The 27,306-nt window shown below is 37.0% G+C and overlaps 1 protein-coding gene across 1 annotated transcript; it reads left to right on the top strand.

Moving 5' to 3' along the window:
• The first annotated feature begins 23,122 nt into the window (after positions 1 to 23,122).
• LOC149142365 (cysteine-rich receptor-like protein kinase 15) lies at positions 23,123 to 26,869 on the top strand. The gene is made up of 6 exons (XM_089449127.1): positions 23,123 to 24,385; positions 24,509 to 24,699; positions 24,848 to 25,058; positions 25,176 to 25,410; positions 25,623 to 25,773; positions 26,470 to 26,869. The coding sequence occupies exons 1-6, from the start codon at positions 23,446 to 23,448 to the stop codon at positions 26,821 to 26,823; spliced, it is 2,082 nt and encodes a 693-aa protein (XP_089305253.1). The 5' UTR covers positions 23,123 to 23,445; the 3' UTR covers positions 26,824 to 26,869.
• The last annotated feature ends 437 nt before the right edge of the window (positions 26,870 to 27,306 follow it).

Raw genomic sequence — 27,306 nt, 5'->3', positions numbered from 1 at the left:
TTCATGAAAAGTTCTTGAACATTAAAAGCTATTGTACCCAAGGATTGTAGCCATTGGACTCCTAGTACAACATCAGCACCTCCCATTGGAATGGAAAGCATTGGGCTAGTCAATACATATTCTACCATGGATAGCTTGATATTATGGCACTTTCCAGAGCAATTTATCGTTCCTCCATTTGCAACCATCACTTGACACTCTGATTCTAGATATAGGAAGCAATTCAATTCTTTTGCTATCTTACAATGAATAAAATTGTGGGTACTTCCTGAATCAATCAACACTATTACCTTTTTCTTCTTGATTTGTCCTTCTATCTTGATGGTTTGAGGAGTGGTAATTCCAGCCAATGCATTACACGATATGGTTGGATTCATTTCTTCTTTATCTAGGCTTTGTTCCTGGAGTATATCCTCTTCTTTTGACCTTTCTTGCTCCTTTTCTTCTTCCTCTTCACAATCTATGTAGAATAATTTCTTCTCAGCACACTTATGACCTTTAGTGTATTTGCTATCACAACTGTAACAAAGCCCTTTTGCTCGTTTTTCTTCCAATTGTTGTGGTGTCAACCTTATAGGTTGTGGAAGACTAGGGGCAACAACACTTCCATCTTTATAGTTGTGAGTGGTATGCTTCTTGGTTGCCATAATTTTGCTTTCCATTTTTCTTGCTAACCTGAATGTCTTCTCTAATGAATTAGGTTCCTAAAGGCGAACATCATGTTGGATATTATCCTTTAAAGTCCCTATGAACACATCAATCATATGCTCCTCTCGAATATTTTTTACCCTTATGTTCAATTTTTGGAACTCCTCAATGTGCTCCATTATTGAACCCTTTTAGTTGAGACTTATCAATTGGCTAAAAAAAGTGTTGCTTTTTGTATCCTCATAATGTGCTGTCAATTATTCCGTAAAAATTGCCCAAGTGATAATTTGTTTACGAGAGCAAAGCCATTGATACCATACAAACTGATTTGGTTCCAAATATAAAGTTGCAATACGTACCTTTTGTGTGTTTTGCACATTATTGAGATCGAAAAATTGCTCCATCTGTAATATCCATGTTGCGAGATCCTTGCCATCAAACTTCCTCATATCGTTTTTTGGAATATGGTGGGTCTTCGGTCCAACATTAGAGTCTATGAAATCATGATTAACATTTCTTTTTTTCTCATCATGAGTTTCCTTTACTACCCTTTCACCATTAGTAAGCATTTCTTGTAGAAACTTTGTCAAATCTGTCTTCAAATATTCCATGCCTGTCTTCAAATTAGCTTCCACGTCATTCATCTTAGCTTCTACGCCTTTCTTTAAACAATCCATCTTAGCTTCTACACCTTTCTTTAAACCATCCATCTTAGCTTCTACATCTTTCTTTAAATCATCCATCTTAGTTTTTGTTACTTTTTGTGCAAGTGACACTTGTTGCACTTGGTCTCGTAATTTTGATATATCATGTTGCATTTCTTCCTTTTCTTCATGAGTCATGCTAGAGCTTTCAGGTTGCTTACTAGGTGTTTGCATTTTCTTTCCTCGGGGCATCAATTACTGATAATAATGCTTTACTATGCCCTTTGAATTCCTTCAAACTAATTTTTCAAACCAAGCTTATGCAAAAATTTAAAAAAACTACACACCTTTTTCCACTTTGTAGGAGCTTGATATTGAATCTGATGTATCTCTATAATTTCAGATCATCCAGTTCTGAAATTGTGACCTGTAGTATCCCTCTGTGTCCTCTTTCCAATGCCACCAGTCCGATCCAAATTGGATTCTCCATGGAAGAGTTATGCCAAATCTCCCACAGTGAACTGATTATATGCTAGTTCAGTAGAGCGAACTTGTATGACGTGCCACGAGTCACTGTTTCGACCTTTGGCTCTTAAAAATATATACAAGAAACTACAGTCCATCCTCTTTCTGTAGCTTCTTACGAAATTTCAATTCGATGCACAGAGAGAAAGTTATGACGATTTTCCCCAGGTCACCTGTTTGGAATGTAATTCAGGAGTCTACAAAAAGACCAACTTCCTCAGATCATATCTCCGCAAATATAGTGCGAAAATATATGAAATTTGGACCCAAGGTTCAGTACGATTTTGTCTCAAATGGGTTTTTATTTTAGCTTCTGAAACGTCGCAGAAAAAAAGTTATAGAGAAAATGCCACGATGACCTATTTGGAGCAGCCAAACCCTAGAATCCAAAGCTCTGATACTAAATGTTATGAAACTAGCTCACAAAAAGATAGAAAAGATAGATCAACGCCTTAAAATTCAGTCTCTTCGAGGGGGCAACCTCCTTTACATTACATAAATGAACAATTCTTGGATGATTCAAATGACAAAACCTCCTTTCTATATATAGGAGTCTAAGGAGTCACAATATAACCCAGCCGACCTAACAATAATAATATAAAGCCACAAAAATAACAATAGAGGGATTCTATGGGGCACAGTAATAACAATAAGGGCACAATAGGGGCACAACAATATTAATAAGGGATACAACTACAATAGTAATGGGGTAATCACTAGTATTATAGGGACCTAACAATCAAGCTACAAGATGGTGTTGTAAAGAGTTTGGAAGAAGGGGAGCTAAAACTTTGTTCTTTAGACCTCCAACAACTCAATCAACTACTTAAAAAGATCAATCGAGGGCTTAATGTAAAATTTGAAATAGCTCAATCAAGAGTTTGACAAACCCTTGATTGAGCCTTTGACATGGTTAAACAAGGGCTCGATCGAGCCTCTTTATTAATACACAACACCTAAGTTATATTGGCGGGAAATTTGAAAACAATGCTTGATAGAGCTTTTAGCTCAATCGAGCCCTTAGCTCGATCGAGATCCCATATAACCTTGGGTTATATAGAAGCTCGATTGAGGGTTTGTCTTATTGATCGATCAAACAATATGTAAGCCCTCAAATAGCTCGATCGAGCTTTTTTTCTTCACTTCAAATCCCCATACTTACCAAGAAATGTAAACAAGCTTCATACTTGCACCTATGATCATTATAGAAAAAATGAAGAAAAAATTCTAAAATCACGAAAGATATGTTAAAGCAAGACATCATTACACTTACAACAATGCAAACACAAGTGCTAATAGAAAAAAGGATGTAAACATCTTTAACAAAAAAATAGACATAAAAAATATGAAACTAACCTGAAATATCTTCATTACTATGAAAAATTAGATTCTATAAAGATACTAACACAAAATTATCATTTTTATTCAAATCTAATTTTGGGCTTTCTCGATTTGATTTTATCTATTGTGGCTTAAAATGCATTATCTTAAAAGAACATTGAAACATTATCCTAAAGAAATACTTAGAAGATCCACACTAAGTCCACCCTTACGTAACTTATTATCCCCTCCTATTACATTGAGAAAGTTTTATTAATTTTCTTACCTAACTTATTATCCCCTCATATTATATTGAAAAAGTTCTATTAATTTACAAATTTTGAAAATTAGTGTAAATATCTTAAAATAAAATACTCAAAAAGATATCTAGATTGTTATTGACTTGAAAATAAAATACTCCAAAAGATATCTAGATTATTATTGACTTGAAATGCATATACAATAGTCTTGAAATCAATTCCGTGGATAAATGTAGAAAGAGAAACTTAACCCAATATTGTACTAAATATTTTATTTATTTACTTTTAAATAATAATAATTATATATATATATATATATATATATATATATATTTATAATTAAACTTAAAATATTAATATATTTATTATTTGAATATGTTAATTTTATTGGTATGTTTATATTTTTTATAATAAAATTTGATTATGTATATATATATATATATATAGTTTCAAGACCAGAGGGGTAGAGTATGTATGTGTTTGTAGGCTTAGCAGTTAAATCACTACTTGGAGGTGTGTCACATCTCTTAATAAAAAAAATAATTACCACAATACAATGATAAAACATAAACAAAATTTTGATTTCATCTATCTGTAAAGTATTAATGACTAGGTTATTATATGGCCACATGTAATATTACAGCTTAACACACATTCTACGCATATTACAAGTAATATATATATATATATATATATATATATATATATATATATATATATATATTTGTTGTAATAATGGTATACATATTTCACATGATTTAAGTTTAATGATTCTATAACCTAACACATTGAACCTTGGATTCCCACCCCCAAGAGATGGCAGGAGCAGACTTCTGGACGATTCCAGTTGCTTTCCAGCTATTCATCACCTTCTCGGTATGGTCGCCCCATCGACGGTCCTCTACGGCTCAACTCCATCGGACGACTAAGAGTATTTGCCTTAATTCCTTTTTCCAACGTATCCTTAGGCAATTTTGGCATTTCTCTCTTTGTCTAGTAGCGCTGCCCGATTCCGGGTCATTGCTTCGTGGTTTCTCAAAGGTTCGCCTTTGCTTCTTCATGTTTTTGACGATACCTCCCTTACTATGTCATAGTTTTGTCGTGACTGCTTGCTGTGTGGTTAGTTCACCGAGACGACCCCGGTGCTTCTTACTTGGAAGAATTTCACACAACATACCCATCCAAGTAATGAGATGTTTGTTTGTTCTTTAGTATTTTTGTTTTACAACTGACATTTGTTAGCTCTTCCTTTTTAATTAACAACACTTATTGTTTTGGTTAGGTTTCATCGAAGGCTTCCAACAGTAGGAGAATGATCATTCCGGGTCGAGACTCTACCTCCCTGAGTCGTTCTGTGGATTTGCAGTCTCAATGCCCCATCCAAACTCTGGGTAAAGTGAAAGATTATCTGGGAATTTCTTGGTACGAAGGGTTCAGAGCCTTAAGGGTTTCATTGGCTTAACTTTGCCAACTTGTTGTTTAATCCTTGAACTGTTCGTATAACTTTTCAGTTGTTGTCTATACGTTTTCTGAATTCTAGAGTATAGATGCCCAGGGCATTATTTTTCTCGGCTTTGCTCATAAAGCTGTCGTTTTGTTTAAATTTAAGTTCTGGGTATGCAATCCCGAGATGGGTTGCTAGTTTTCCATTGAAATCATGTTGTAATTTAACTTATGGCAGTTGTGGGCAGGTGATTTTTGTAATCAGGCTTTCCTTATTTGATTAGAACTTTATTATGCCAAACCTTTGTGCCTTGCATGCTTGATTATTATCTATTTATGCGTATTTGGAAGGATATCGAATTCTTACTCAGCATAGGTTTATGTTTTGCAAAGTTCTTATATGGTTTTCATTCCGAGTTGGCTCGACCTTCTCTGGTATTATGAGGGCATTAATCAGTTAACCAATTTTTAAGATTTTGGTATTTTACGCAAGATTATTATATGTTTCGTTGCCAATTCCGCATTCATTCTGCTACGTAGTTGGGGTTTACCCATGCCTTAACAAGAATTTGTTTTATGCATTTTCCTCTGTTATTGCTACAACATGGACATGTTAGTCTTATTTTCCAGCAGTTTCATACATGTCTGGGTTGTATTTCTATTTCTCTGCATTAATTTCTGCATGGTATTTGCAATAAATTCCTTTTCTGCCTTATTTCTTAAGGTGAATTTATTTTGGTTTTTCTTTTTGAATGAACTCATTAAGCCTGATTGGCCATAGAATTTATTCTATTGGTTCCACTTGTTTTTAATAGCTAAAGGGTATGAAAGTGTGGAACCCCTACAGTAGTAATTTTCCTATCTGGAATGTCTGCAATAACACTGTTTCCTTTCTAGAACTGAGAATTCCTTTGCTAGGAAGGTTTTCTAACAGTTTCATTATTTACAGAGAGTTTCTTGCTTTTCTAACTTCCTTTCATAAATATTTATATATAATAAATTCCAAGCTCTTTTACATTTTTTCCATTGTGGTTTTTCTTTAAAGTTTGCACGTCTTGCTAGACAACGAATATGCCAAAATACTTCTAAAGGCAAACTTTGGACTTTGATGAAATAACTCATCTATTTCTTTCAAACAGGATTCAGAGTTTTATTTTTAACAATATGTTTCATGTTCCAAGATATAAATACTTATCTAGTTCTGTAGAATTTGTTGTTGTCCTCTTGGACCAAGTTTCAACTATAAGTTGACAAGTTTCCTCCCAACCATGAGACTCGCTTTCAGGCCAAAGTCTCCCCCCGAGCTGTTGCTCACATGAAAAATGTTTTCCTTTAAAGCTAACAATATTATCATTTCACATCTATCCGGTCTTTACCAAACTTAGCTCTTGGACCCGTCTGACATATCAACATGGAAGCATCTCCTTTCTTCATCTTAGGTACCAATACCCTCTTGATTTCTTCCTGGAGAATAAATCTTCAAGGAAGTAGTTAGGAATAGGTAACTTCCTATCCTAACTACTTGACATGTGAGAGTTACAAGATTTGTTATCTCCCAAACATTTGCTTTATGCATAACTTAATCAAAATCTTAAATGTATAAATTTAAATAGTAATATCCAGTTTGTTTAACTGCGATAATTAAATATTTACAATTACTGGGGACATCACATCTTCCCTCCCTAATATTAAACATCATCCTGATGTTTCTATGCTAAAAAAAGATTTGGAAAGGTCTCCTTCATGACTTGTTCATCCTCCCAGGTGGCCTCCTCTGGCCCAAAGTGTTGCCATTGCACTTTAACCTAGGTGATAACTCATCTCCAAAACATTACTTCTCTTCGATCAAGTATACCCAGGGGTTCGACCAAGAACTTGCCTTCCGATTCGACCTACACATGATAAAAGAAATTTAGTCAGCCCTTTTCTTTGACATTCTGTCTTGGTAATTATTTATAATTCTTTATAAATAATCTTCTTACGTGCATATCCTGCCAATTGATTATATGGTTGGAATCATAAATATACTTTTTTAATACAGAAACATGAAAAACATTATGCACGCGTATGTGGTTGGGAAAAGAAAGTTGATAAGCCACATGTCCAATTCAGGCCAAGATTTGGAAAGGATAGCAAAATCGAGGTGATAATTTAGCACACCCACCCCAATGCAGAGTACTCTTCTTAGCTCGTATACGAACATAAACATGATCCCCGACTTGAAACTCCTGAAAAACTTCTCTTCCGGTCAGCGAAATTTTTCTGTCGATCCCAAGAAGTCTTTAATTAGAGCACACCTTTTTAACCATATCTTCCATCTCTTTTAACATGTCAGGCCCCAACATTAACTTATCCTCTGGTCCACTCCAACTTGATGGTGTCCTACACCTACGTCCATATAATACTTCAAACAGACTCATTTGCAAGGATGTATGGTAACTGTTATTGTAAGCAAACTCCACTAAATGTATATAATCCTCCCACTTAGAAGGTTGTTGCATTACATAAGTTCGCAACATGTCTTCTACTATCTGATTCACCTGCTCAGTTTGGCCATCTATTTGAGGGTGATAGGCAGTGCTAAAATGCAGTTGTGTGCCTAAACCTCCAAATAAGGCTTTCCAAAAGGCTGATGTGAATTTTACATCACAGTTAAAAATTATAACCTTTGGTATTCTGTGTAGTCTAAAAATATTTTTCATAAATATGTTAGCAATTTGAACAGCCTTAAAAGTAGACTGTATTGGTATGAAGTGAGAAGACTTGCTCAACTTATCTACCACCACCATTATTGAGTCATTCTGCTTTTTAGACTTAGGTAGTCCTGTAATAAAATCAATGGAAATAGTTTCCCATTTCCATTCTGGTATGGGCAATGGGTGGAGTAGTCCAGCTGGGTGTTGGTGTTCTGCTTTCACTTTTTGACACTCCAAACAACGAGCCAAATATTTGGCCACCTCTTTCTTCATACCGGGCCAGAAATATTCTTTTCTGAGTGCAGTGATTAATTTTTCGTATCCAGGATGGCTGACACAAGGAATTTTATGGTATTTGTCTAAAATTAATTGTTTAATATCTTTCTGGTTTGGCACATACATTCTTCCTTTGTAAATCAACATTGCTTCTTGATTTACCTCATATCCCAACTGTTGTTTTCTGCTGTTTGGAATTTTTGCTTGCTGCCATAACATCTTGTATTCAGGATCTTGTATTGCTGCTCCTTTAATCTGTTCTTTAAAAGTGGTATGTGCCTCACTAAAAGAAATTTCATAAATGCAGTTTACCTTTCGACTTAAGGCATCCACGACTCAATTTTCTTTTCCTTTTATGTGTTTGATGTCAAAGTCAAATTCACTCAGGAAATCGATCCAACGGGCTTGCCTAGCATTCATAGTAGGTTGCTTGAAATAGTTAGTTAAACTATGATGATCTGTCATTAATAAAAACTTCTTACCCAACAAATAATGACGCCACATTTTTAATGCGTGGATTACTGCCGCCAGCTCCATGTCGTAAGTTGAATACTTTTGTTCATGCTCCTTAAGTTTCTGAGACTCATAAGAAATAACTCTGCCTTCTTGCATTAGCACGCCACCAACTCCTTCCTTGCTGGCATCTGTACAAACAATGTATTCTTTATTTGGGTCTGCAATACTTAGAATAGGTGCAGTAGTAAGTAAGTGCTTCAGCTGGTCAAAACTTTTTTGACAGTCCATGGTCCAAGTGAAGGTTTTCCCTTTCTTTTGCAAAGAGGTAATGGGGTATGCCACCCTGGAAAAACCTTCAACAAACCTCCTATAGTACCCAGCCAAACCCATGAATGATCTTAAATCAGCTACATTCTTTGGTATGGGCCATTCCATGATGGTTTTGATTTTCTCTCGGCCCATAGCTATCCCCCCCTTGGTAATGATGTGTCCTAAATATTGAATTTGTTCCTTAAAGAAATCACATTTTCTGTACTTGGCGTAAAACTGACGCTCCCTCAGGGTTTGTAGAACAATCTGTAGATGTTCCTTATGCTCCTCTATATTTCAAGAATAAATGAATATATCATCAATAAAGATTAGTACAAACTTATCCAAATATTGATGAAAAACGTTGTTCATTAGACACATAAAAGTTGTTGGAGTGTTAGTTAACCCAAACGGTAACACAATGAACTCGTAATGCCCATAGTGAGTTTTAAAGGTTGTTTTGGCTATATCTTCTTCCTTTATTCTAATTTGATGGCACCCTAAGCGAAGATCAATCTTCGAAAATACAATCGCTCCCTTTACCTGGTCAAACAATTCATCAATACGAGGCAAAGGGTATTTATTCTTAACTGTCAGCTTGTTTAGTTGTCGATAGTCCATGCACATCTGTAAGGTTTCATCCTTCTTCTTGACGAAGAGTACAGGGGCTCCCCAAGGTGAGACACTTGGGCGTATATATTTTTTATCAAGCAGTTCTTGTAATTGCATTTTCAATTCAGTGAGTTCTGGTATGCTCATGCGATAAGGGGCTCGGGATACTAGGGCAACTCCAAGAATCAACGCAATGGTGAAGTCTATATTCCTCTTTGGAGGCAGTCCTGGAATCTCCTCGGGAAATACATCTGGAAACTCTTGTACCACAGCTATATTTTCTAAAGTACCTGATTTTTATATTGAATTGTTATACCCCACCTGTATAGCATAAATCTGGCATCCCTTTCGAACACATTTTTCTAATTGGGAGGTTGTTACAAGTTTTATTTTCAGTGGTCTTCGTATACCCTGAATTTCTTGTCTCGTACCCTCTTCATCTATGTAATTAATAGTTTTGTCTTTACAATTAATGAGGGACCAACGCTTCTCCAACCAGTCCATGCCTATTAGGACATCATATGACCCTAATGGTAAGACATTCAGATCTGCCGTAATAGGCTAACCTGCTAGTTTCAGAGGGCAATTGCTGACTTTAGCCAACACCCTTCTTTTTTCTCCTGTGGCGAGTTGTACTAGCCAAGGGTTTTTAAATTTAAGAAATTGTAAATGACATTGCTCTACCACTTTTGGACTTATATAACTCAAAGTAGCTCTTGGATCAATTAAAATAGAAACAGTTTGGTCGAAGATCTTACCTTCAAATTCCACCATTGTTGGTTGTTATTCTGCTTGATCATCTTCGAGGGTAGCATTGCTTTTAGGAATATTCCTTGCTACTTCTCCCATAGCCGATGCTTCTTGAATCTGTACCACTTGATCTGTTCCCTTTGCGGTACGGACAATTTTTAACATAATGTGGTCATCCACATCCCGAGCATTGAACTGGGGGTCTAGCTGTTATCTCCACTTCTGTTTTTCCAGATTGTTCATTTGTTTTAGACTCACTTGGAAATTTGAATATGGGCTAGTTTCTGTTCATATTTCTGTTTAATTGACCTTTATGGGGTCCCTTGCTGATAGCAGTCTTATTTCCTTTGCTACCAGAGACAAACTTAATTCCCTTTTTATCAGACCACCTCTTTCCTCCATCACCCTTTGGTCTGTTTTGCTGATAACATAGACGAGCTTTTCGTATAACCTCATCCATGGTCTTCGGATTGTCAAATTCAAGATGCTCCTTCATAAATAATGACAAACTGTTGATAAATCTATGTACTTTTGCTTTCTCTTCTCTTATGTAAGGAACATATCGCAACAAGGATGTGAATTTTGTTATGAATTCGTCTATAGACAACTAACCCAATTGAAGGTCATGAAACTCTTTCACCTTCTCAACGTAAAATATTCCAGTTAAGTATTTTTCCTTAAAATACCTTTGAAACTTTTCCCAAGTTACACTTTGCTCACTAAATCCACGCACCGTCTTCACCTCCTCCCACCACAAGGTGGCCTTTCCTTTCAATTCATAAATGACTAAGAAAGCCTTCAAATTATGATAATATTCATACAACTGGAAATACTTATTCATGTCGATAAGCCAGTCTTCAGCAACTTCCTCTTGTTCACCATCAAAGAGGGGAGGTTTGATCTTTTGAAACTCACCTTGCAACTCAATTTTCTGTTTTGCTTTTTGTGTTCTAATACATTATCAGATTCCTCTTCTCGGTTTTCTTTGCCCCCTTCTGTGTCTGAGTTTTCATTTATGAATTCCTTCTCTCCGGACACGTTTCCATGTTCAACAATGGGAATCGGTCGCTGCTGATTCTGCCTATCAGACAAACTTTTCATATTTTTCTCTTGTTCTTGCATCGGTCTTTCGTTATCCGCTTGCAACCTAGCCATTTCGTCTTTTAATTCTTGCACAGTTTTGAAAATGGTAGCGTTGTTATTACACGGCTCCTCTCCCAATTGTAACCATACCTCGGGATTGAATTTTGGAAAGGATGTTGGTCTCGTTCTTGTTACGGGTCTATGTGGTGTAAGCCTAGTCCTCCTCATGCTAGTTGCTTTTCCTTCTCTTTTCTTTTTACTCTTTCTGTCTCTGTGCACATCACAAAAACTGTTATTCTTTTGTTCTAGAGGTCTCAGTTTTGCAACCTCAGTGCTCTGATACCACCTGTCACATCTCTTAATAAAAACAATAATTAACACAATACAATGATAAAACGTAAAGAAAATCTTGATTTCATACATCTATAAAGTATTAATGACCAGGTTAATATATGGCCACATGTAATATTACTACTTAACACACATTCTACGCATATTACAAGTAATATATATATATTTGTTGTAATAATGGTATACATATTTTGCATGATTTAAGTTTAATGATTCTATAACCTAACACATTGAACCTTGGATTCCCACCCCCAAGAGATGGCGGGAGCAGATTTCTGGACGATTCTGGTTGCTTTCCAGATGTTCATCACCTTCTCGGTATGGTCGCCCCATCGACGGTCCTCTACGGCTCAACTCCATCGGATGGCTAAGAGTATTTTCCTCAATTCCTTTGTCCGACGTATCCTCGGGCAATTTTGGCATTTCTCTCTTTGTCTGGCAGAGCTACCTAATTCCGGGTCATGGCTTCGGGGTTTCTCTCTGGTTCGCCTTTGTTTCTTCATGCTGCTGATGATACCTCCCTTGCTCTGTTGTAGTTTCGTCGTGACTGCTTGTTGGGTGGTTAGTTCACCGAGACGACCCTGGTGCTTCTTCCTTGAAAGAATTTCACACAGCATATCCATCCAGGTAATGAGATGTCTGTTTGTTCTTTAGTATTTTAGTTTTGCAACTGAAATTTGTTAGCTCTACCTTTTTAATTAACAATGCTTACTGTTTTGGTTAGGTTTCGCCAAAGGCTTCCAGCAGCAGGGAATGATCATTCCGGCTCGAGACCTTACCTCCCTGTGTCGGTCCACGAATTTGCAGTCTCAATGCCCCATCCAAACTCCAGGTAAAGTGAAAGATTATCTAGGAATTTCTTGGTACGAATGGTTTAGAGTCTTAAGGGTTTCATTGGCTTAACTTTGCTAACTTGTTGTTTAATCCTTGAACTGTTCATAGAACTTTTCAGTGGTTGTCTATACGTTTTATGAATTCTAGAGTATGGATTCCCAGGGCACTATATTTCTCGGCTCTGCTCATAAAGTCGTCATTTTGTTTAAATTTAAGTTTTGGGTATGCAATCCTGAGATGGGTTGCTAGTTTTCCCTTGAAATCATGTTGTAATTTAACTTATGGCAGTTGTGGATGGATGATTTTTGTAATCCGACTTTCCTTATTTGATCAGAACTTTATTATGCCAAACCTTTGTGCCTTGCATGCTTGATTATTATCTATTTATGCGTATTTGGAAGGATATCGAAATTCTTACTCAACGCAGGTCTATGTTTTACAAAGTTCTTATAAGGTTTTCATTCCGAATTGGCTCAACCTTCTCTAGTATTATGAGGGCATTAATCAGTTAACCAATTTTTAAGGTTTTGGTATTTTACGCAAGATTATTATATTTTTCGTTGCCAATTTCACATTCATTTTGCTATGCATTTGGGGTTTACCCATGCCTTAACAAGAATTTGTTTTATGTGTTTTCCTCTGTTATTACTACAACATGGACATGTTAGTCTTCTTTTCTAGCAGTTTCAAACATATTTGGGTTATATTTCTATTTCTCTGCATTAATTTTTGCATGGTATTTGTAATAAATTCTTTTTTCTGCCTTATTTCTTAAGGTGAATTTATTTCGGGTTTTCTTTTTGAATGAGCTCATTAGGCCTGATTGGCCATAGAATTTAATCTACTGGTTCCACTTGTTTTTAATAGCTAAAGGGTATGAAAGTGTGGAAACTCTACAACAGTAATTTTCCTATCTGGAATGTCTGCAATAATACTGTTTCCTTTCTAGAATTGAGAATTCTTTTGCTAGGAAGGTTTTCTAACAGTTTCATTATTTATAGAGAGTTTCTTACTTTTCTAACTTCCGTTCATAAAGATTGATATATAATAAATTCCAATCTCTTTTATAGTTTTTCCACTGTAGTTTTTCTTTAAAGTTTGCACATTGTAGTTTTCTTTAAAGTTTTCACATCTTGCTAGACAACTAATATGCCAAAATACTTCTAAAGACAAACTTTGGACTTTGCTGAAATAACTCATCTATTTCTTTCAAACAGAATTCATAGTTTTATTTTTAATAGTATGTTTCATATTCCAAGATATAAATACTTATCTGGTTCTGTAGAATTTAAAGTTGTCCTCTTGGACCAAGTTTCAACTATAAGTTGTCAAGTTTCCTCCCAACCATGAGACTCGCTTTCAGGCCAAAGTCTCCCCTCAGTCTTATCATTTCACCACTATCTGGTCTTAACCAGACTTAGCTCCTGGACCCGTCTGACATATCAACACACAAATATCTCCTTTACTTCTCCTTTCTTCATCTCAGGTACCAATACCCTCTTGATTTCTTCTTAGAGAATAAATCTTCAAGGAAGTAGTTAGGGATAGGTAACTGCCTATCCTAACTACTTGACATGTGAGAGTTACAAGATTTGTTATCACCCAAACATTTGCTTTATGCATAACTTAATCAAAATCTTAAATGTATAAATTTAAATAGTAATATCTAATTTGTTTAACTGCGGTAATTAAATATTTACAATCACTGAGGACATTACAAGGTGGATCCCTTGTCCCACAAACCAGGAGGTGTCATACACCAATTTGGGACAAGGGATCCACCTTGCTTTCATGAAACTATGAAACTAGCAGTTAAAAATTATGAAACTTGCTTTCATGTTATTTTTTATTGATCTGATCATACAAAAAATAAGAACTAGCACTGTATATTTTTTGATAATTTTTTGTCATTGGGTAGATCTTTAAAAAATACACACAAAAAATATGTATATATAAAAAATATATATTTTTATCTCTATAAAAAAACATGAGTTTGTTTTTGGAATATATATATATATATATACAAAACAAAATATGAATTTGTTTGTGGAAGAAAATATATATATATATATATGACAAAATTTAATTAAATGTAAATATTAAACAAGCTCGTGACAGGAGCCCCTGCTTAAAATTGGTATCAGAGCCATTAACATCTGGTTCTTGAGGTTGGTATTCAAAAACCAAAATACTCATTTAAGAATGGAATCTTTCAAAAAGTTTGTTTCCTTCCGAGAACTTGAAGAGAGAGATTCACAGGCTGAGGAAAACCCATTAAGGGAAATGTTTGCTAGTAGCTCCAGTAGAGTTTTAAATTCTGCTGAACTTTCTTATGAAGAATCCCAGCCATCAGCCCGATGGGAACTACCCCAAATAGCTCCCTCAGAAGTGTATAGTGACCTTTCTGCTTTTCATTTAATAGCAGCCACTAGAATAAGCATTAAAGAGTCTGTAAGCCAGATCCAGGAGAATTCAGATAATATACAGACTATATCTCTGTTAAAACCCAAAGAATTACAGGCAGAGGCAAAGAGATTAAAGACAAATTATTTTCACTTAGGATGTATCCGAGTAGGAATCAATGCCTTAACCCACAAAGGCCTAAATACTTTTGTGCTTGCTATTGTCAGGGATATGACACACAATAAGTATACAGATTCCCCAATAGGCGGGATTGTTGCTCCTCTATCAGATGGCCCAGTCTACTTTGACTGTTACCCTAATTTCTCTGTGTATACCTTTGACGAAACCATAGATCAGATTCTGCAATTGCAGATTCAAACAACTGGTTTCGACATGAAGAAGAAGAGAAATAATATCGCCATTCAGACTAAGGGTTGTTTCCATCACACCAATACCCTTTGGCCAGCCATCCACCATACACCCAGCAGAGACTCAAAGTTAAGTATAGTTGTCCTTACTGATGCCAAAAACCAAAAAATTGAGCATCAGACCATCAGATGGGAAGACTTGACATTTCCTGAACACTGGGTTGTGAATAATCCTAAGCCTCTCATTCCTAAAGCTATTACCTCCGCTGATATTACAGAAAATCTGTCTTCTGTAGTTATTTCATTCCCCAGAAGATCTACTATTGACCGGAGAAGAATAGAGTTAGCCTGTAAGCAATCCAAGTATTACAGAGATCCTTCCACTATAGATACAGCTTGTTCTTCTTCATCTTTTTGTAAACATAATTCTTTGTATGAATTAGCCCAGCTTGTAAATTATTCTTCTTTAGAAGTCAAATGCCCAGATTGTCAAGGATTTGTTAATCTGCTTACTCTGGTTGAGTCCAACCTCCATTCAAATCATAACCCCAGAACTGGAATTTCTCCTCCTACTAGATCTGTAAATTCATGCCCAAATCCCAAATGCACAGATATTCCTTTCCCACATGAATCAGATCCGGATCATGTGCTCATGATGCATGAACTTACCACTCTCGAAGGAGAAGATATAAGGCTGACAGAAATGATGTGTTTAATGAGACCAACCAAACCCAGATATGGTTTGGGATACCTTGAGCAAGCAAATGGCCTGATTCCAGATTGCGGATTTCGCCCTGTTCCTTCTGACTGTAAAAAGCCCGCAGTAATGGAAATGCATAAGTTCTTCTCACTTATGGATGGATGCTTGAAATCTGAGATTAGTGCCCAATGGATGAAAGCCATGCTAAATTGGGATCTGCACACTAATCCTCAAGTAGATGAGTTCGATCAAAACTATACTCCTGCAGAGAAGAAACAGTTCGCTGACGATTGGAAGCATTATATGGAGATGAATAACACTTGGATATCTTTTTATTCATGGAAAAATAATATTTCTCCCTTGAATGTCTTTACCGGTTCAACCAGCACCTCAGCAAGCAAGCATGCTTGGACTGCACTTGATGGATCAAAAATTGAAACTGCTACGACCTTTCCTCCTTACAAAGGATTTGTCATAGGAGAAAACACAAATGTAGCCAAAGCCATCCCTTTAGTCCAGAAAGATGACAAGGCCTTGGGCATTGATGGAAGAATCCAAAAGGCTAGTGAACAGCTAAACTGGACAAATACTGCAATAAAAGGCTTGGAAATGAATGTTGCAAAATCTACAGAAGTCAAGGAACAAATTGATACTGTCCAAGTGTCATTAAATGATGTAAATAAATGTTTGAACAATGTACAGTTTGAATCCAGCATGATTCGTTCTTATGCAAGAGAGTCATTAAATAAAATAGAAGGAGTAGAAGAAAAGTTAGTTGGTCACTTAGACACAACTAAACAGATTATAACTGGTTTGACAAACAAAGTTGAAAAGATGAGTCTATTCAAGATTGAAAAACCAGTTCCAAACTCCTTCCTGGTAAAAAGAAGCATAAGAATACAGGACCCTGTGAAATCTGTAGATAGGTTTCCTGCATTATTTCCTAAAGAAGTAGCCATGTCTTCATCAGATACTGAGGCTACAAATAAAATCACAATTGCATCCTTGTTTAAGGATGAAGAAGCAGAAAAAGGGAAAGAACAGACAGACCAAATCTTTCCCATATATGAACCTCTTGAACATAGGTTCAACAAATATCCTGCACCTGACATAGAAGGCAAAGGAAAACTTCCTGAAGCACACACCTTTTTCCCTGATTCCCACAGAGAGTGGAATATAGATAACATGAGTGTAGGCCAAATAAGGCAGATGATTGATATCATGTATACAGAATATAAACTCATGTGCCTGCGAGGGAAATCTGAAATTGATGCTTGTAGAATGATTATTCAGTGTTTTACAGGAACACTCCTCAGGTGGTGGGAGACATAATCATCTCCCAAGCTCATAGACACAATGGAAGCAGAAGTGCTAAAAGATGAGAAAGGGGATGTGATACATAATCCTGATGGCACAGTTATCAGCAACATGATAGGAGCACTTACATCAATGATCTTGGAACATTGGTGTGGAAGTGAAACAGAGATCGCTGATAAAAATGAAGTCATTCTGATGAATTTAAAGTGCCACAAAATGTCTCAATATGATGACTTCCACAGAGATTAGATGAAGAGGATATATGAAGTCAAAGACTCAAAGAACCTGTTATGGAAATAGGTATATCTTGCAGCTCTGCCATCTAAATTTGTTGACTATATAAGAATGCAGGAAGTCTTTCAATTACCTTTTGAGTCATATACATGGGGAGAGATCTATTCTCTCATTACAAAGACACTGGTCAGTCTATGCACTAGCTCAAAGGTAAATAAGTCACTAGAAAAGCTTTCCACACTGCTTGACAGAAAATCCATATGCAGTAAATATGGATTAACATTGGATGATCCTTTGGTAAAGAAAAGGAAGGTTAAAAAAGAGCCAAAAGAGAGTTTAAAGAAACTTTCTACAAAAATCGAAGAAATTATCCAAAGTCCAAAGGTAGATATTCAAAGCCGAGGCGAGGCCAAGCCTCTAGAACAAAAAGAGGGTATTATAAACATGTTCCCAAAACTCATTATTACAATCCCTCTGATATCCATCTGCATACTCATAAGCAAGACAGATGGAATAAAATTACTTGTTGGTTGTGTGGGAAAATAGGACACACTTCCTCCCGATGTCCAGATGGTGAAGAATCAAAACTAAACAAGGGAAAAAAGTCCCAAGTCTTTACCCAAAGAAACAAACAAGTAAAGCAAGAAGGAAGAAGACCAATTGTGTGCATGAAATGTGGTTCTCATGTTCACAGCACAGAACGCTGCCAGAATGTCACCATCAGAGAAATAGCTCAGCAGCACCAAATAGAAGAATCTTCTTATGATTCTTTCAGTTCTTCATATGCAGAAGAACTTCATGCTCATATGGGGCAATGTTCAGATTCAAATTCTTCAGACTGTTTATGTTCTGATTCTAAAGAATGTGCTTGCCATGTTCAGTATATTTCTAATTCTGAATACTTCAGCGACTCAAGTGAAGAAGAAGGAGAAAAGCCTAAGCCCCTGAAAGAAAAAGTCCTTATGGCCGCGACAGAAGAAGAAGAACTGAAGATCCTGTCACAAATTCGTGCCATGGAGGATGGAGAGATGAAAAATCGACTGACGGAAGCTTTTATGGATCAGCTAAAAGCAAAAGCTTCGAACAACTCAGGTAAGAAATCTCTTTTTGTTGATGCATCATATGAGAAAAATACAAAATCATTTTAGAGGCATCAGCAGAAGCCTGATAGAGTGAGGTCCCTTACTTTAGGAGAAGTCAGTCGAGAAATTCATATCCTCAAGACTGAAATTTCTGCATTAAAAGCTCAAATGGCAGAAATACAGAAAGGGAAACAGATGGCAAAAGAAGAAGATAATGATCAACCATGGCATACTGCTTCTCATAGCAGTAATCAAGAAGTTCAAATTGTTGAAGGTATGAAGGATCCAAATTTTGGTTTCAGGGATATGAGGCTATTAACCATCTCATACCAACAGCATCATGTTTTAGTAAATATCTGCATAAAAGGGCAAATGTTTGAAATGGTAGCTCTTATTGATTCTGGAGCAGATATTAATATTTTGAATATGAAAAATATCCCAGCAAGATATTGGGTGACTGCAGAAAGAGAAGTGGTAGGATTGGGTAATAAAAAGCTTAGATATGAAGTACCCAAAGCATCTGTTTGCTTTGATAGCCACTATGTTTATTTGAAGTTTGCAGTAGCTGACATTCCAGTAGATTGCATACTTGGTAATGTCTTTCTTGCAGCAGTAGAACCTCATGGGTCACTCAGACTCAAAGGAGGCAAAGCTGGATATTTTATTTCTGTCCCCACTTCAAAAGGGACAAGAAAGAAAATTGAACTTCCATATATCTCCAATCCTAGAATTTCTACAATGGTACACACTGTACAAGATTTGGATAGAGCTGAAGCCAGACTGACAGATCTAAAAGATCTTAAGTCAACTTTGAGAATAGAAGAACAACTCAAATCGCCCCAGATCAAAAACAGAATTGGAGAATTGAAGAAACAATTAGAAGAAGAATGCTGCTCAGAGGAACCCAATGCCTTTTGGCACAGGAAGCAGCACACAGTCGAACTCCCTTACAAGGAAGGATACACTGGAAAACCTTGTAAGAGCAGAGCCATCCCGATGAACACAGAATACCGAGATCTTTTCCAGAAGGAGATTCAACAGCTCCTCAGTAGAGGACTGATCAGAGAATCCAACAGTCCCTGGAACTGTTACGGGTTCTACGTCAACAAAAGAGCTGAACAGATCAGAGGCATCCCCAGACTGGTCATAAACTATAAGCCTCTAAATTCAGTCCTAGCTGATGACACCTATCCAATCCCACACAAAGGAGACTTAATCAGAAGGATAGCAGGTGCCAAGATATTTTCCAAGTTTGACCTGAAAGCAGGATTTTGGCAAGTGGCCATTACTGAGAAAGATAAATTTAAAACTGCCTTCAGCATACCAGTAGGACATTATGAATGGAACATCATGCCTTTTGGACTCAAGAATGCTCCATCAAAATTTCAAAAGGTAATGGATGGTATTTTCAAGCCATATTTTGATTGGCTAATTGTATATATTGATGATGTATTAATATTTTCCAAGAACATCCAAGAACATTTTAAACATGTAAATATTTTTAAGAATTTGGTTAAGCACAATGGCTTGGTGCTTAGCAAAAAGAAGATAGAGGTATTCCAAACCACTATCAAATTTTTGGGTCATACGATCTGCAATGGGCAGATTTCTCTGCAAAAACATGCTTTAGAGTTTGCTGATAAGTTTCCAGATGTCATCACAGACAAAAACCAGCTGCAAAGGTTCTTAGGCTGTCTTAACTATGTCAGCAACTTTTATCAGGACTGCGCCAGTGACAGAAGGATATTAAACCAGAGATTGAAGAAGAAGAATCCTCCTGGATGGACAGAAGTCCATACAAGAGCAGTTCAGAACATCAAGGCTAAGGTAAAATCCTTGCCTATTCTATATGTTGCTGATGATCTTGCATACAAAATTGTTGAATCAGATGCAAGTAATATTGGATGGGGTGGAGTCTTAAAGCAAAAGGTTGGAAAAGAAGAACAAGTTGTACAATTTGCATCAGGAGTATGGAATCCAGCTGAAATGAACTACTCCACGATCGAGAAAGAGGTCAAGGCAGCATGGAACTGTATCAGTAAGTTTGAAGTTTATCTTATTAATAAACCTTTTCCTCTGAGAACTGATGCATCTGCGCTGCAGAAGGTGTTAACAAAAGACATCAAGAAGGCTGGAGAAGCCAAGTTTGCCAGATGGCAGGCTTTATTTGCAAACTTCGATTTTCAGGTAGAACACATCAAAGGAAAAGACAATAATCTGCCTGATTTTCTAAGCAGAGAATACATTGAATCAAAAGATCATGTCATGATGATTATCACAGAGTGGGACCAGCACCAGAAACAAGAAGTCTTGAGAATCGTCCCTGATGACCAAGACTGGGAGACCTATAAAAGAAACTGGAAACCCACGTGGCAGCTCCGAAATACAAAGGTGCTAGATGCCAACTTGCAGCCACATACCGACCTCCAACACTTTGTTCCAGAAAGAAAAGTTTACCCTAAAGGAGGTAAGTGGATTCATGATATGATATATGATAAAGCAAGACGGGATGGTGATCTTGCACGACAGGGTTTGGAACAAAATTTTCACGACATTGCCACTATTTGGTGCCATGGTGGACGCAGCACAGGAATGTATGAAAGGTACGTCTGCATATATAGGACAAGAGATCTCTGGAATGAGCCAGGCCATGTTAGAACTCAACCAGCTGCCAGATGGCCAAGAAATGATCCCAGGATCATATTTCCAGATACAGTGTACAACTTTGCAGACTACAAGCAGCTCTGGTGGGAATTTCTCAACCTCGACGACAAGGTCGAAACCTACTACACCAGACTTAGATTCAGTGCTATTGGTCATTTTCAAGGATATCAGCAATGTAAATGGTTTAGAGACTGGTGGACTGATTATGGAATAAATAGAACTGCCATGGATCCTGTAGAACATGAAAAATATTGCAAAAATCTTTGCAGACCATGTATTGAGCAATGTAGTATAGACTGTAATCACCCTATTTATAACACTGTTAAACAAATGACTGAAGGTGAATGGTCAACATACAAGTCATCTCCATATAATAATTCCCTTGAAGAATATATGAGAGAACACATGGAATGGCTTGTATTAACCAAAGTCCAGTACCAGATCGTACTAGGGAAGCCGATGATTGTCCGCAGGATCTACACAAAAGCCTGGGACACAATGCAGTATAAAAGAGACAGATTCCCTGGACTTACTATTTTCTAATCTATGATGTAATAATAAGTACCAGTCACAAGGGCTTAATTGTGACCAGATTTCTCGTGAGCTTTGCTGTACCAAAGCATTCACAGTGTAAATAATTTATGGTCTATATTTTCCCGTGGGCTTTTACGAAAAGTATCCACTTTGTTTTGTCGACATCATTTTCTCGTGGGCTTTGATCAAAAGCATCCACTTTGTTATCTTCCGTAAGATTTACTTTTCTGGACAAGAATCTACGATCAAATGTCGCTTTGGTGTTACCCGAAAGCAACTATTCCATCCATCGGACTGGAATCTTTGTGCGGACGTTGCCCTAGCACTATCCGAAAGTAATGATTCCATCCACCTTTAGGACAGTTCACGAATGGACTACAGTAATGTTTGTCCCCCCTCTCTTCCTATATAAGGAGGGTAAGGCTCATTGTTGAGGCATTCACATTTGGAGTCAGTTAGAGTCTTTGTGTGTTTTGAGTCGAGTGCCTCTCCTGCTCTGCATCTGTGGACATTCTGTCTGATCTGCTTGCAACACGAGAAGAACTCAAGTCCTTAGGTGATTTGGGAGCCTGTGCATCAGTGTGCTCGGCACTGGTGAGAACCTAAAGTGGCCGAATCATTTAGAGAGTCATCCAGTCTGTAAATGAGTTGTGTCATATTCTGAGGCAGAGCCTATCTATCGCCAGGTAGCCTTCGGTAATGCTTGTTCCTTGAGAATGGCATAAAGTCCGATAAATGCGAAGATAGTCTATCTTTGTAAAGAATCTCTTTGTAATCAGTTTATCCATTCTGAAATAAAATGAGTACACCATTCTGCATCTGAATACCTTATTTGCGCATTAATATTGTCTGCTGTGGTAGTAGTTGTCTTTGTGCCTTCATTTGAAGTTCGCAGGAAGTTCGCCAAAGGAACGAAGGGACGCCAAGGCCGTTGTTGAGGCCATAAGAGCATGAAAGTTCTGAGTAGGTTCACCACTGGTTCATCAGGAATCGGTTGTCAAAGTCAAATGAAAAGACGCAGCAAGTAGCAAGCTCCTGAAAAAAGCCCCTCCTTACAAAATTTAATTAAATGTAAATATTAATATACTTCTATGTTTTTTTTATTATTTTAAATAATTTATGATATTTAAATCTTTAGAATTTTGACAAAAATGAATCGTACTGTACTTTTCAAAAGAGAATACGTGTTCGGTGAATCTTCGCTGACGAGAGCACAACTCCGTTAATCAAGCTTCAGCTGGGGCATGAAGAAGCGGGTATGGTGATTCAGCGGCGAGGGCCTTGTTTGAGTTAATTAGTTTGTAATTTTTGGAATATTTTAGCAGTGAAGGCTTGTCTGAGTTAATTAGATTGTAATTCATTTTGGAAATCGAAGAACAGGGAAAAAAAAGTTGACTTGGCCGTTTTTGTTCATTAGATTTTCAAAATCTGTGGTGAGTTATAAAACCCTTACTTTTATGACACAAATACCTGTTAGACCATTAATCACAACGACCGTATGACAGGGATAATCGGCGTAGTCATCAGAGTTAGTTGGCATAGACCAGTAAAAATTCAACAGAGGTTTTAATGCAGGTTCTAGAGATTATTGACAAAAGGGGCTAGCTTCACCTTCTCCTTCTCCATCTTGTATACCTGTTAATCCATGAATGGAAGTTCTGAGTTGTTTGTGTGTGCATCACTGAGTCTCCACTCTCTCTGTTATGGTATCAGAGCAATATCTAATATTACCTGCCTGCTGTCAAAGCATAAACTTTCCTTCCTATTGCAATTTCTGGGGCTGGCTTCTCAAGCAAACACAGAATAACCCTCTCAAAGCTTACATCTCTGTCAATGTACTCTCTTATTCTATCAATAGAAAGCGTTTTTTCAGATTGGAAAAAAAACCCTCTCTAAGCTTCAAAAAAGCCCCCTCCTGCCTTCAGTCAAGACAAAGATGACGAGCTTCCACGAAAAGCATTCATGGTCTTTCCTGGTTATGTTGATTTCCCTATTTTATCTTCATATACACATTTGCAGCAGTACAGACGAAGTGTCGTGGCCGCCTCCTCGCTGCAACACCACCAATATGTCAGAAGGCAGTAAGTATGTGAGCAATTTGAATACAGCGCTGAGTATCCTTCATGTAGACGCGTCCCCAAGAAGGTTTAATAGTAGTGAATATGGCCAAAGTCCTGAGCAAGTATATGCCCTCCTCCAATGCATAGGGAACTCAACGGTCAATGAATGTTACAATTGTTCAGAACAAGCAAAGATTGATGTTCTACGGGATTGTGGGACTAGTATTGGTAGCAGGGTTCGGAAAAATTTCTGCTTCTTACGTTTTGAAAACTATAACTTTACCGGAGAAGTGGATACTTTTGTGGTGAATTTGACAAATCCCAACAAAGTCTCCGCCGACCCTGATGTCTTTCTCGCGGCTGCTCAGCAGCTTTTGTCAAATTTATCATCTGATATTGTATCTGGATCAGCAGCGAATCGATTTGCTTCCCGTTCAATTATAGATTCGTCGGGGCATCCCATTTTGGCTCTGGCTCAGTGCTGGGGAGATATAACCCTTGATGACTGCCAACAATGTCTGTCAATAGCAATCGAATCTTTGTTCACCGATAATTCTGGAAGTCTTGGAGGTCGGGGCTTGGCGGGAAGCTGCTTTGTTCAATATGAATCCAATGGTTCCTCTAATCCCCTGCCTCCAGCAGCAGCACCACCAGAAAATTCTTCAACTCCTGCACATTCACCACCAACAGAAAAGTCTAGCAACAAAATACCCATAGTTTTAGGTGCTCTTGGCGGCTTCCTTCTCCTGTTAATGATATGCCTCTTTGCAATTCGCAAACGATTGAAGAATGCTGTATTTGGAAGGCCTGATGAAGGTATTCGAGAATCCGTTTTTTATTTTTATTTTGTCTGTTATCCTGTAATATGCCAATATAGGCCACTGAATGTATCTTTGTTGCAATTTCTGAGATAGCTGTGAATTTTCATTTGTACTGTAGTTCACTATATGGGGGACAACTCACAAATCAATGAAGATGAGCAACCGATCAGGCAGGGGCAAGTCCTAGTTGAGATTCCTAACCTCTCCAAAGATTTCAGAGTGTTTAAAATGGAAACATTGGCAGCTGCCACACAAAATTTTCATGATGATAACAAGCTCGGTGAGGGAGGATTCGGCAGTGTATACAAGGTAACATACCTTACCAAAGCTTATACTCTAGTATTACAATACAAGTGTAGATTGATAGGTCCAATGAAAACAAATTCAAAACCTAAATACATTAGGAGGACAATTAAATTAAACGAATCTTCACCTTAATTTTCTCTCAACCACTCAGGGAACTACTCCAGAGGGAAACGAAATAGCAGTGAAGAAACTCTCCTTAGGGTCTATGCAAGGAAAAGAGGAGTTTTTCAACGAAGTTAAGCTGGTGGCCAGAATTCAACATCGAAATCTTGTGAGGTTACATGGATGTTGTGCAGAGGAATCAGAAAGATTGCTGGTTTATGAATACTTACCCAATAACAGCCTTGATAAAATGCTATTCGGTGAGTCACTGTCGTTTTGTTTTATTGAAATTAGCAGGTCCTGAAAACCAATCCTTGAAATGTTTAAAAAGGCGTAGGATTGTCGTCATAATTTAATATCCTGCATGGTGGATGCAGATCCAATTAAACGCAGACAACTTGATTGGCAGAAGCGTTACTCCATTATACTTGGAGTGACTCGAGGGCTTCTTTACTTGCACGAGGATTCTCATCTCAGGATTATTCATCGGGATGTTAAAGCAAGCAACATTTTGTTGGACAGCAACTTGAAACCGAAAATAGCAGATTTCGGGTTAGCTAGACTTTTTGATGAAGACGAAACTCATGTCAAAACAAGAATTGCAGGAACTCGGTAAGATTTCAACACATAAACTACTCCATCGCTTTTACTATGGGTGTCAAGACTAGTCCTTATTAAACTACTTCCCAAGTGATAAGATTGATTACAAAGGATGCCATTCCTGCCTTCACTCTTTTCTTTTTGTAAGATGCAGGAATGCAGTTTTCTATTTTACATATCTTTTACTTTTCCATATATTTGTAAACTGACATTGTAATTTGTAGAGGATATATGGCACCAGAGTATGCTATGCATGGGCAATTGTCTGCTAAAGCTGATGTTTATAGCTTCGGGATTCTTCTTCTGGAACTTATGAGTGGAAGAAAAAACACGGATTTTAATTTATCCCCTCAAACGCAGTTCCTTTTAGAATGGGTAAGATAAATTTACAATATTTATGTTACTAAGATCATGTTATTCAGTTCATTTCTTATAGTAGTTAAAATAAATTTGTCACAAAGTCAGGTAATTTTGAAGACATGGTAAAAAAGGTCTGAAAATTGTGAAAATGTCTTAGAATTTGTAAATGACATAATAAAAGGGCTCGACATTGTTAGTGGGCAAAGCCCGTATCATAACTATTTCAATTTTGTTCTTTAGGAATTTGTTAGGGTTTGTATTTATATAGTAATTATTTCAAATTTGTTTTTTTGGAATTTGTTGTGGTTTGTATTTATATATGTGTTTACTATATTGATGATGACTCATACTGGCTGATTCCAAACGTGTTGACAAACCCAAAAATTTGTCTCCGAAAATTTGCTATAGATCACAAGAACTTAATTCAATATATTTTAATCTCTTTTTTTATCTTATGAGTGAGTTTTCAACTAAACGCAATGCAACTCAACTCAACTGTAACCCATTACACTGTAGAATCCCAAGCCTTTTAAAAGCTTTGAATTAATTATATGTAACCACCGTTTGTCTAACCACCTTGACCTTTTCAGAGATCAAGTTTATATAACATTTATTAAACTTGTGTGATTCAACATACAGTAATTACCCATTTTATATGAATTACGTATACAGTTTGCCATGCCAAGTTGACGATGCATTCTGGTTCTGCAGGCATGGGGATTATACAAACAAGGAAATGTTGTGGACATGATTGATCCAGCAGTAATTGAAAGTTGCGGTCCCGATCGGGAACAAGCCTTCAGATGCGTTCATGTTGGGTTGTTATGTACACAAGCCAAGGCATCACCTCGCCCATCAATGTCTACAGTAAACTTGATGCTTTCAACCAATTTTATTATGTTACCAGAACCCACAGAACCTGCTTTTCTGAGTTGTGCTTCTTCTAATACCGAGTCGTCGTCACATACATCTGCAACTATCTCTTCTTCTGCTCAATCGCACACTCCTGGCCGAGCTCCCCCATCCAATGCCGATGCTTCAATTAGTGAGTTGGAAGGCAGGTAATTGTAGATTGTTGATTCTGCATTTGCACAACTGTTATGCAACCAAACATATGACCATTGGTGTCACATCATAGCGAATAAAAAATGGAGGTTATATGGTTGATGCATAACCTCTTTTTTATCGCAGATTTCCCAGGTATGTTTTTTCCAGGATCCTGTTTTATAGTATATTTTGCAATTTCCCTTACTGGTGGTAGAAGTGACCCCTTTCGGGGTTCTGGAATTTTCTAGATCAGCTATTTTGCCATCTGTTTTCATGTTTTATTTTCCTTGCTTCTTTGAAACACATATCTTCCTGTCTCTTTACCTGTTAGGGGGGATTTTTGGCCAGGCTTGTTTTCCTTCCTCTACAGTTTTGTACAGGGTTGATTATATTTCTTTATCAGGCTATATCATAATGTAATCTGCATTTTATATCTTTTATCTAGTAAATACAATCAAGTTTTTTTTACTAAAAAAATCAGTTGATGCAATTCTATTAGGA

The sequence above is a fragment of the Pinus tabuliformis genome, chromosome X, assembly GCF_031772625.1.
Source record: "Pinus tabuliformis cultivar Carrire ecotype Pingquan chromosome X, CPIR1, whole genome shotgun sequence".
Lineage (NCBI taxonomy): Eukaryota > Viridiplantae > Streptophyta > Pinopsida > Pinales > Pinaceae > Pinus > Pinus tabuliformis.
This window is presented reverse-complemented; position numbering and strand designations above follow the sequence as displayed.

Bases quoted from the DNA above. Each gene is read 5' to 3' on its own strand.
- LOC149142365 (XM_089449127.1), top strand. From the start codon at position 23,446: ATGACGAGCTTCCACGAAAAGCATTCATGGTCTTTCCTGGTTATGTTG. The intron at 25,059-25,175 runs GTGAGTCACTGT...TGGTGGATGCAG, and splicing joins CCTTGATAAAATGCTATTCG to ATCCAATTAAACGCAGACAA. The intron at 25,411-25,622 runs GTAAGATTTCAA...TGTAATTTGTAG, and splicing joins ACAAGAATTGCAGGAACTCG to AGGATATATGGCACCAGAGT.